Genomic DNA, 12,563 nt, shown 5'->3' on the forward strand with positions numbered 1-12,563 from the left:
TGGGTTTGTGGTCCGCAGTTGGTTGTATAATCTACTGTTTTCCCTCTGGGGTTGCATGGAATATTCCTCGGGGTTTCCCACAAAAAAAGGCACTAACAATGGATGTCACCATTGTTTAAAGTAGGTTGGGGTTAGTTGTAGGTGTCCACTTGAAGAACATTTTTGTCCACATCTAAAGGAATTTCTGCATTAAAGTATTTTCCAGGCTAAAAATGTTGATGATCTAGCCATAGGATTAGTCATAAATATTGGATTGGTGGAAGAGGCGAGCAGGCTCAGTAGAGTGAACAAAAAGCGAGGGGGAGAGATTCAGGACAAGAAGGAAGGAACCCCTCCTGAGGAATAGGGTGGCCCGTGGGTCCCCATCAGGTTGAAAGCATGTTGGATTTCTATTTCGCGGAGTCCTGATATATTGTTCAGTAATGCTATGTCTTCATAAAGACGTGATGGTTGTCATGTAGCTTGGCTGCCAGATCTTCCATCAGACACAACTCCTCTAGTTTATAGAACTCGCGGTAGATTCCGGACATCTTTACAGGGCAGGCACACAGGCTCAGGTAGCATTGGTCAAGTGTAGAACCAAGAAAGCCTTGTATGACTTTAGAGGAATGTCACTCAGATGAAGCAGGAAGCATCCTGGAGATAAAGGGAGTGTGTGATCTGTGAAGGATGAGCTGACCGTTCACTGTCACCGACACTTAAGGGGCAGGAATAGAGGCTAGCAATCCAAGAGCGCATATGTGGGCCAAGGCCAAGAGAGAGGATACAAATATAGTGGATTGGAGCGCTCTCTATCAGAGAGAAGGGTCGTGATGGGCGTGACTTAGTGAAGGATATTGACTTTCTGGGTAGTGTTCTCACACACCATGTCAGCATAAAGCCCGATTGGTTCCTGTGGATAACTTGTTGCAGTAGTGGAAAGGAGGGAAAGGGGGTTGAGAAGGTAAGAGGCTAGAGGGGGAGGTGGAAGGCCAAATGAGCAAGTACAGTCAACAGTCCATGTGACAACATGCAAAGGATTAACTGACCCAGGTACACAACAATAGCCATGCTAGGGAAATGACTGTGGCAGACAGAAGGGGGGGGGGGGGGGGTGTTAAGGAAGAAGTGACATGGGGGGTAACAGGTGCAAATGGACAGCATGTGCCACAGGTCAAGAATCACGTGGACAAGTGGTGCTTCCTGAAGTGAGAGGAAGAGATGGAGCATCACCCAAGAGCATGGAGCACACTGAAGCCTGAGCCTGGCGAGAAGATGGAGTGGGTGGAGAGTCCCTACTAGATGATGAGGAGATCCTGGGCATCCTAGGCAGTAGTGGTGGTAAAGCCCAACCTGAAGTGGCAATCGAAGAGGTGCCAAAAATGAGGTTGACACATCCAGGTTGTCAGGAATGCATATGATAATCTCTGTGGCGCGTCTTTGGAGTACCAGATGAAAGGGGTGACTCCTGCGGTATGTGGCACCTGCCTCTCTGGCACTGTCCATCAATGGTTTCAGTTGCCTCCTCATTGTAAGAGTGCACCTGGAGACTTCGAGCAAGAGGGTGACCCGTCCTCCAGGCGTTTTTGTAAGAAGCTGCCTTCCCCTGAAAAAACAGCACTCTGCACAAAACATCTCTAGGGCTGCTTCTATCAGAGGACCTTATCGTTTGTCTCTCCTCCAGTCTAGCTACTTGAGCCTCCGGGTCAGCTGTGGTAGGTAGTGCTCCCAGCATAACACAGAGCTCTGTGAGGAGTGGAGTCTGAAATCCATCAGCGTGAGAGCAGGCTAGATGAAAACAGCACCGTGTTGGTGCCTTGCTGTACAGCAGAGCTTCTGGGTGAAGTCTGGCAAAGTGAACCAGTGCCGCGCCCTAGGTGGAAGAAAGGAGGAGGTCGAGTCTCTTCCCCCTAGACATACTCAGGAGGGTGACTAGCAGGTTTGGACCCCAGAAATTTATGGTTGCTGTCCCGGACCTCACAGCAACATGCACAAGCCACGCACCTGGGAAGAAGCCAATATTTCAACTTTTATTGAAAAGTTGTTGTACCCTATAAGGTGTGTGTGTGTGTGTGGTTGTGTTTTTTTTGTTTTTTTTAACCTTTTTGAGGTTTGAAATGTTTCAATAGAGACTGTATATCATTTTGATGGTATGTCCTAATTGTTTTGTTACTCTTAGGGGACGTTCACACTACCGTCGGTGTCCGCTCCTAGTGTCCGCTCAAAATCTGTCTCGGACACTAGGAGCGGACACTAGCTGTGTCCGTGACACCTGCCATTCATCTCAATGGGCATCGGGTGCGTTCTTTTGCACTCCGTGCCCGTCCTTTCCTGTCCGCAAGTGAAGATGTCCGACTTCACAAGCGGACAGAGGAACCCTGCATGCACCCGATGCCCATTGAGATGAATGGCAGGTGTCACGGACACAGCTAGTGTCCGCTCCTAGTGTCCGAGACAGATTTTGAGCGGACACTACATGTCAGACACCGACTGTAGTGTGAACGCTCCCTTAGAATTCTTTACGTTGTGCCCTTGTTTATTTAGTTCTTGTTCAATATTTTTATTTATTTTTTTATATGCAACTAAACTTTGTATTTTCTGTTCCTTACCGTTTTCAAGACGTGTGTGTTATCAGTAACTGAGAACAAATCCCTTATATACCTAATCCTGTGCTATGCTGAAAGGTGGATACAGTTGTATGCAGACTAGACTATGTTCTGTAAGCTGAATACATCAGCAAATCTACACAGTACTATCAGCTATTTTGGCACAGTGTGTGTGAGTCTTGAGTTCAGGCTGTTTCATTCACAGAGCATCGTATACTCTAGATAAAATTGTATCCACTTCCACTGAGAGTAGCACAAAGTACAATACTAAGTTTTAGAACTGTTCATTTATACAGTGATTTATACAGGTTCACACTAGCATACGGCTTTACGTTCTTCAGGTTCCCAAGTGGACCCGAAGACCAGAAACTTAATCTACTTAAAAAACAGTTACCTGTGGACACCGTAAGCTATAATGGCTTCTGCCGGGTTTCCGCCTGAAAAATGCGGAGAGAAGTCCGGCAAATTCTCTCTGCATTTTTCAAGCAGATTCAAAGCCGGAAACCCCAAGTGTAGTGTGAACCCAGCCTTATTTGTCTTAAACCAAACACTCCATTTAAGATGGCTGTGGATCGTGATAGTGCCTTTGTCAGATTGACAGAGCGGTGACTAATAAAGGCAATTTGGGGCTTATTTACTAATACTGACATACAGTGTGAACTATTGCCAGCTTTTTTTCAGTCAAACTAAACCGGTCAACTTTGATATTTTATTTATATTTTTCTGTGAAATATTTGTACATTATGTATATTTAGCCAATTCCATTCTATTTCTATACATGTTCCCCATTTTAAAAAGCTAGTATTTTTTTTTTTAAGTCTTTATTTTATTACTTTAACAGCAGAAGAACCTGAGCGTAAAAGAAAGAAGGGTCCTGCACCGAAGATGCTGGGCAATGAAGTGTGCAGTGTGTGCGGAGACAAGGCCTCTGGATTCCATTATAATGTGCTAAGCTGTGAAGGTTGTAAAGGTTTCTTCAGGCGTAGTGTCATCAAAAATGCCAAGTATACCTGCAAGAACAATGGCAAATGCCAGATGGACATGTATATGCGTCGCAAGTGCCAGGAATGCCGGCTACGGAAGTGCAGAGAGGCCGGCATGCGTGAACAGTGTAAGTAAACTTAAGATTTTTAAGAAATTAAGATTTTCCTGGACAGGAAGAGGTGTATAGTTAAAAACTGCTTTCCTTTACTATTTAATCCTATTAATATTATAAATGTGAAAGTTTGTGGGTTTGTGTGTTTGGATGTTTGCATGTTCGGATGTTTGTTCCTCAATCACGGAAAAACCGCTCCACCGATTTGGCTGAAATTTTCCACAAACATAGTTAATACACCCGATTAAACAATAGGCTACTTTTTGTCACAATAGCGCACATACGTTTGTGCCAGGACCCCCACAAAACCCAAACTCACACCACCATCTCTGCAATCTCACACACTTTGGACCATAGCAAGCCACAAAATTCATATTGCCCTCTACAGCCTAGCCCCTAACCCCACACAATCACATATACATATACTTTACCACTTTGCCCCTCACCTTAACGATACTCCAGGAGGCTCTCTTTAACGCTCCGGAGCAGCCATGTTTGCCGACCCCCACCGCTCTGACAATCCGCAACACCGCCCACCCATGTCAATACCCCTAGGCGGTCTTATAAATGCAAAAAAAAAAGTTTAAAAAAGTAAAAAAAAATATAAAAAAATAAATAAAAAGGATTAAAAATTCAAATCACCCCCCTTTCCCTAGAACACATATAAAAGTAGTTAAAAACTGTGAAACACATACATGTTAGGTATCCCCACGTCTGAAATCACCCGCTCTACAAAGCTACACAAATATTTTTCCTGTTCGGTAAACGCTGTAGCGGGAAAAATGGTCAAAAGTGCCGAACTGCCATTTTTTCACTGTTTTGATTCTGATAAAAATTTGAATAAAAAGTGATCAAAGCAATAACATTTCCCGAAAATGGTAGAACTACAAAGCACACCCGGTCCCGCAAAAAAAGACGCCCTATACATCCCCGTACACGCACGTATAAAAAAGTTACGGCTGTCAGAATATGGCCACTTTTCAAAAAATAATTTTTTAACACAGTTTTGGATTTTTTTTAAGGGGTCAAAATGTAAATAAAACCATATAAATTTGGTATCCCCGGAATCATAACGAAACACAGAATACAGGGGACATGTCATTTTGGTTGCACAGTGAACGCCGTAAAACCAAAGCCCGTAAGAAAGTCGCAGAAATGCATTTTTTCTTCAAATCCACCCCATTCTGAATTTTTTCCCTGCTTCCCAGTACATTATATAGAATAAATAATGGTGGCATCATGAAGAAAAATTTGTCCCAGGAAAAATTAAGACCTCATATGGCTCTGGGAGCGGAGAAATAAAAAAGTTATGGGGTTTAGAAGGAGGGGAGTCAAAAACGAAAATCAAAAAATGCCATCCGCAGGAAAGGGTTAACTTCAAATACTTCTGTCCCAAAGTCACTATGTAAAGTTTCTCACAACACCGTATAGCAGCTCAAATACAAATTAACTTCAACACAAAAGTCTCACATATTCTCTGAATTACAGCAAAAACAAGATACAAAGTTACATTTCATATCCCATACCTTATACACAGTACGAAAACCTTACCCATGCCTGTCTATACCCACTTCTACAATCACCGCAGACGAAGTCGCGGGTACCAGCTAGTATTATAATAATTTTCTTTTGGTTTCTGGGGGAGCCATCAGACTGCTACTTGTAATATCCCATAAGTTTGCACTGTTTTCACACATCCGCATTTTGTAGATGGTCAAGGATAGTTAAAATCTCAGACAGCACTCTGTCCTGCTTGCATATGAGTTGTGTGCCGCCTGTGGTTGAAGTTTTTCACATGCATAAATAAAAATATCATTCATCATTTTTCAGTTGTGATACTTTCACGGTCCAGGAAAAACAGATGACACATGGATGCCATCTGTGGCGGTTATATATATATATATATATATATATATATATATATATATATATATATATATATATATATGTATATATATATATGTATATGTATGTATATATTATATATATATATATATATATATATATATATATATATATATATATATATAATATTACCATTGATAAGCTCTGTAATGCATCCACTTAAGTGGGGAAAAAAAAACTGCTTTTTGTTAAAAACATTCATACATACCCGTATATACTCGAATATAAGCCAACCCCCCTAATTTTACCACAAAAAACGGGGAAAACTTATTGACTTGAGTATAAGCTGAGGTGGGAAAACGCATGACATTCTGTTTGTGCTCATGTTAATCCTAGCCGGCTTCAGGCCTATATGGTAAAATCCCAGATGTCACGTGTCTGGGATATTACCATATTAGGCCCAAAGCCTGTGGTTGTAGTAATAGCCTGTTACTGCTAGCACAGGCTTTGGGCCTGTATGGCAACAGGCTGCTACTGCTACCAGACATCTGAGGCATTATCATACAGGCCCAAAGCCTTATGGTAGCAGTAGCAGCCTGTTGCCGTACAGACCCCCCGAGTATAATAATAGCGGCACTGGGATCGCGGCTGGGGCTCGGGCCTACTCACTGCCGGCCTCCGCGACCTATAGTATAAAGTGACGCGGGATTCGGCTGTGAGCAGGCCCGGGGACAAACGAACATTAAGTTCTCATACTTAGGGGGCGTTCACACTACCGTCATTGTCCGACAGGTAGTCTCCGTTCAAAATCTTGCACGGACATTAGCAGCGGACACTAGCTGTGTCCGTGACACTTTTCATTCATTTAAATGGCGATCGGGTGCGTTCTTTTGCACTCCATGCCTGTCCTTAACTGTCCGTTTGTAAAGATATCCGACTTTTCACGCGGACAGCAAAACCCGACGTAGGTTTTTCTGTCCGCATGAAAAGTCGGACATCTTTACAAACGGACAGTTAAGGACAGGCACGGAGTGCAAAAGAACGCACCCGATCGCCATTTAAATGAATGAAAAGTGTCACGGACACAGCTAGTGTCCGCTGCTAATGTCCGTGCAAGATTTTGAACAGACACTAGCAGCAGACACTACCTGTCGGACAATGATGGTAGTGTGAACGCCCCCTTACCGACGTCGCGCTGCTGCTCCTGCTGCCGCCACTGCTCATCTTCTCCTGCGGCTGCTCCTGCGTCTCAGTGTAGGGGGCGTGATGACGCAGTAAGATGTCATCGACATACGCCGGGTGTGGGCCTGAGCTAGCGTGGCCACGTCACCCGGCGTGTGTTGTAGCCGGGGGAGGGGGCCGGGACTGGAGCGGAGGCCAGCTGCAGCGAGTCCATACAGTCGAGTCAATTACCGTATTGACTCGAGTGGTAATTTCACTGGTCTGCAGTAAAAGACATCTGTGGGAGGCCGCTGGAACAGCGCTGCTGCCGATAGGTGGTCGGTGAGGCAGCGCTGTCTCCAGGGCCGCCTTAAGATGTTTCCAAGGCAGAGAAGATGCTCTGGAAACATCTTGGGGCGGTCCTGGAGGCAGCGCTGCCTCACCACTCACCTATCGCTGCTCCAGCAGCCTCCCACAGATGTCTTTCACTGCGGACCAGTCATTTGACATTTTCAATTACTGTATTGACGCGAGTATAAGCCGAGGCACACTTTTTCAGCACATAAACTGTGCTGAAAAACTCTGCTTATACTCGAGTATATACGGTACATTGGATGAATATGCTGTCCACGATATGTAAACTTGTGAATAAGGCCTTACCAGTAGACTTATTACTGTGTATGGTAGTTGGATACCTAATTTTTTCTAGAGTCTGAAGGCAAATATTAAAGCAGACCTAAAGTAACACTTCAAGCAAAACTTCTGTTTTATATTATAACTAATTCAGGGTCTGAGGTTGGATTTTAACTTTGCCGCAAAAGGGGGGAAATCTGTGGCAAAACGCCAGGAATTCGGCAATATAATCCACTGCTAAAAGCCGCATTTGGTGTGAAGTTTTACTGTGGCAAATGCACTGGATTTTCTGCTACAGAAACCTTTGTCACGTTCAGCAGGTTTGTTGCAGAAACCTCTGTGATGGAATATCTGTTCCACTCTTCTCAACAGAGTTATTATTGAGACAAGTAAATGGATTTGTGCAAGCTCCTTCAAGCTTTAGTCACTGAAATTTCTGCAGTAAAATCTGCTGCATGTGATTGAACATCGTTCTGGTTATTTTACTGTTCCTGTATTTCTTACATTCAGGATGACTCCTCACAACAAGGTTTACTGTAACAGCAAAAGTTGATGAGATTTTACAACATCTTATCTGCATTCTACATAAATTCACTCAGTGTCCACAATGAAAAAGTTATTCTTAATCTGGCCGGTATTAACAAAACATTTGTGATCCTTCTCCATGTTATGTTAGGTGTGCTTTCTGAAGAGCAGATCCGAAGCAAAAAGATCAAAAAACAGCAACAAGATGAAGATGTGGTTCGGTCATCTGCGGTTTTAATTCCACCCAGTCCTTGCATGGTCACGCAGGATATTGTACAGCTCACACCCCAGCAAGAAGAAATGATCCAGCAGCTAGTCTCTGCACAGCAGCAATGCAACAAGCGGTCGTTTAGTGACCAGCCCAAAGTAACGGTAGGATCCACTATTACTTGTGTAAATGAAGCTGCTTTTTCAAACACTGGGGAATTCACTAATTTATGCTAGAAAGGTAGAAGTGGTGCAACTTTGACACATCACAACAACCAAAGATATGTGGCCATAAATAGTTGAACAGTAATAGGTAAAATACAAAATATTTATTTAGTCATATATCATAAAATAACAGCAGATGGTAAAGAACATGATCCGGACAACACAACACCAGAGAAACATATAAGGCAGGTGAGAATATAGATAAATATCATGCATGATATATCATAGAATATATAATTGCAGACATAATAGGCATGACAGGTACAAAAAATCAAATCTATGCACACACAAAGTCAGACAGTAAAATACTGGACAGATAGGTGTAAAGTAGATGTATAGTAGATGAATATGTAACTAGCTCCAGAGACAAACACCTGGACATGTACCTAACTCCTTCAATAGCTAAGGATTTTAATCCACAATAAGTAACAAAAAGTAAGTAATACCAAATGGTATCTAAGCTAAATAACAAGGAGTAAATACATGTACACATTATATCATTTTAAATACCATGCCCATAAGCCGTATTAGAGTATACATGCCTAGTCAAAGAAGAGCCAGCAGAACACACATAGATCCAAAGTACTGAGGGGTACCTGTAGCCATATCTGCAACACCTGCCCTGAAAGAGATGCACCACAAATGCGGGTACCCGCTTGGCACTTTTTAAGAAATTTGGGTTGAGGATCGAAGCAGGCCAAGATCAGCATGTCTCAGTCCATCAGATTTACTGTAAATGATGCTGAAGAATATGAATTATCCAGTGAAGGAAATAATTAATTGACCCCTTGCTTATTTTGTAAGTTTGCCCACTGACAGACATGAACAGTCTATAATTTTAAGGGTAGGTTAATGTTAACAGTGAGAGAGAGAGAGAGAGAGAATATCAAAAATATAATCCAGAAAAACACATTGTATAAATTTTATAAATTTATTTGCATTTTACATAGAGAAATAAGTATTTGATCCCTCTGGCAAATAAGACTTAATACTTGGTGGCAAGACCGTTGACGTTTTTTGTAGTTGTTATTGAGATTTGAGCACGTCAGGAGGAATTTTGGTCCACTCCTCTTTCCATATCATCGCTAAATCAATAAGATTTTGAGGCTGTCACTTGGCATCTTGGAGCTTCAGCTCCCTCCATAAGTTTTCTATGGGATTAAGGTCTGGAGACTGACTAGGCCAATCCATGACCTTAATGTACTTCTTTTTTAGCCACTCCTTTGTTGCCTTGGCTGTATGTTTTGGGTCATTGTCCTGCTGGAAGAAAAACACTACCCAATTTTTAATGTGCTGTCGGAGGGAAGGAGGTTGTCTCTCAGGATTTTATGGTACATGGCTTGATCCATCATCCCATTGATGAGGTGAAATAGTCCTGTGCCCTTAGCAGAGAAACCCCCTAAAACATAATGTTTACCCCTCTGTGCTTGACAGTGGGGACGGTGTTCTTTGGGTTATAGGCAGCATTTCTCTTCCTCCAAACATGGCGAGTTGAATTAATGCCAAAGAGCTCTTTTTTTTTTTTTTTTTTTGTCCCATCTGCCCACAGCACCTTCTCCCAATCACTCAGAATTATTCAGGTGTTCATTGGCAAACTTTGGACAGGCCTGCACATGGGCCTTCTTGAGCAGGGGGACCTTGCGGGCAGTGCAGAATTTTAATCCATTATGGCATAATGTGTTACTAATGTTTTCTTGGTGACTGTGGTCCCTACTGCCTTGAGATCATTAACATGTTTTCCCTGTATAGTTTTTGGCTGATCTCTCACCTACCTCATGATCAAGGATACCCCACGAGATAAGATTTTGCATGGAGCCTCAGATTGTTGTCTATTGACAGTCTTTTTGTATTTCTTCCATTTTCTATTGGACCAACAGTTGTCTCCTTCTCACCCAGTATATTATTTATGGTTTTGTAGCACATTCCAGCCTTGTGCAGGTCTATGATCTTGTCCCTGACTGGTCTGTAGGAGCCAGAACTCTTAATGGTTGGTAGGGGTTCAAATACTTATTTCTCTCTGCAAAGAGCATATAAATTTATAAAAGTTATACAATGTGATTTTCTGTATTTTATTTTTGATATTCTATCTCTCATTGTTAAAATTAACCTACCCTTAGGGGGAATTCACACATAGTAAAGTGGAGCGCAATCTGGCACGTATACGCGTGTCATCAGTTTGCGCGCTCAAAAAGATCCCATTGATTTCAATGGGAGTTACGAGCGTATACACTTGTAACTCCCATTGAAATCAATGGGATCTTTTTGAGCGCGCAAACTGCTGACACGCGTATACGTGCCAGATTGCTCTCCACTTTGTGTGAACTCCCCCTTAAAATTATAGACTCTTCATGTCTTTGTTATTAGGCAAACTTACAAAATTAGCAAGGGATCAAATAATTATTTCCTTCACTGTAGCTGAAACCTTGGCCTGTGGGGGAATGGATGAGGACTGGAAATGACTGTCTTAATATATCTCCTCCATTGCTAGTAATGGTGATAGAACAGCATGATCATGCAGGACTCTTCAGCAACACCATGTAGCACTAAATGACTATGTGGCTGTGTGTAGTGCACTTACTTAAATCGCAGCTGGAAGGGAATAGAACCTTGGCCATCCTTTAAAATCATGACAAGATGGTACCATGCCCCGGCTGACTTGCAAAGGATGGGATTACGTGCTAATGATATCTGTTGGAGATGCGAATCTTCTGGAGGTACGCTGGGACAAATGTTTTGGCATTGTAGGAAAATTAAGCAATTCTGGTCTCAGGTGGAGAACATCCTACGCAAAGTTGGCCCCCCTAATATTACACTGTCACCAACATCAGTACTGTTGGAATTACCTGAGAACTTTTGGGCCCCTTCTAAACGCAATTTAGCCACTCTATTAGTCCAAGCAGCTAAAATATTAATTCCTTTACATTGGCTGGAAAAGGACCCGCCTACAATTGAGGAATGGGTATGCAAAGTAGACAAATTAGCTAGATTGGAGGAGTTATACAGTTGGGAACTTCGTAAACATCAAGTTTTTGTGGACCTTTGGCAACCCTGGTTTGCTTTCAGGAGACAGTATACTTCCTGATTTTGTTTTATGTTCACTTAATTAATGTTTTCATACAGATTCCTTAAATACAGCTTTCATATGATGCTATACTTCTGGACCTTCCCCCTTTTCCACCTCCTCATCGTCTTTTTTTTTTTCTTTTTCCTATGTTTTCCCCCTCCTGTTTTTGTTTTTTATTTATGATGTTCTCAGTTAATGTCGTGAGAATGCGGACTCCCATTTCTGACCGACAAGTCATAAGTGCTGTATCTTGCAATTTACATTTCATGTAACCTAACTTGGCACCTTGTAGGTGCTTCCCCTATGTTTGTTTGTTTGATTGTGTTTGCATTTTTCAATAAAAAGAGAATTTGAAAGAAAGAACGAACCTTGGCCATGAAAATATCCAGTATTGTATTATGTTGTTGTTTAAGTATAGATAGCAGTGAGAATAGCTACAATGGTAAGCCTTTTAACACATTTTATGTGATTGAGAGTCAACAGGAAGTTTATAGGTTGCAAAATGCTTAAACTTTCTGTCTTCGCGTTGATCTGAAAAATTATGTTTAGAGCATTCTGAGAAAAAGGCCTTCTGCTTCTGTAGTGGCTAAAGGCAGTAGATGTCTCCTTGTTGGAATTGTTTGTGAACCAAGCTGCCATCTCACTAACATCAATTTCATATCCTCATTTCCCTCCTGTAGCTTATTCAGCACTTTCCTTTCCTTTTTTCCTCTCATATTTAGGAAAAACAAAGCATACAAGCTAAAGGTTTTATCCTTATAATCTATTCTCTTTTCAGCCATGGCCTCTTGCAAACGACCCCAACAGCAGGGAAGCCCGCCAGCAACGCTTTGCTCACTTTACAGAACTTGCCATCATCTCTGTGCAAGAGATTGTGGATTTTGCCAAACAAGTCCCAGGTTTTTTGGAGCTTTCTAGAGAGGATCAGATAGCACTTCTTAAAGCATCCACTATCGAGGTAAAGACGCATGGAAGTCTCTTTTTCTGATTGTAGTTATAATAATTAAACTTCTTCAAGACAACCAACCATAATTGCATTGTAAAATATTTTCCTGGAGGAGCTGTAATATTTGAGACGATGAACATTATACATAGTATGTGATGAAGCTGAAGTTTATCACTGCATATGTGGTCTAGAATTTTAGAAACCCAGTCAATATTGGATCTAACCCCTAAAGGAAGTTATCATGAAGTTGAAAAATGTGCAGGGACTTGCTGGGCA

The 12,563-nt window shown here is 42.0% G+C and overlaps 1 protein-coding gene across 6 annotated transcripts in view; it reads left to right on the plus strand.

The window, feature by feature from the left end:
• Positions 1-12,563, plus strand: part of LOC142210806 (oxysterols receptor LXR-beta-like) — a 50,034-nt gene that overhangs the window by 23,617 nt on the left and 13,854 nt on the right. For all 6 annotated transcript variants that reach the window (XM_075280242.1, XM_075280240.1, XM_075280237.1 and 3 more), the window contains 3 exons: positions 3,427-3,696; positions 7,997-8,217; positions 12,120-12,299. In XM_075280242.1, coding sequence (XP_075136343.1) covers positions 3,427-3,696; positions 7,997-8,217; positions 12,120-12,299 — 671 coding nt within the window. The remainder of the gene's footprint in view (positions 1-3,426; positions 3,697-7,996; positions 8,218-12,119; positions 12,300-12,563) is intronic.

The sequence above is a fragment of the Leptodactylus fuscus genome, chromosome 6, assembly GCF_031893055.1.
Source record: "Leptodactylus fuscus isolate aLepFus1 chromosome 6, aLepFus1.hap2, whole genome shotgun sequence".
Lineage (NCBI taxonomy): Eukaryota > Metazoa > Chordata > Amphibia > Anura > Leptodactylidae > Leptodactylus > Leptodactylus fuscus.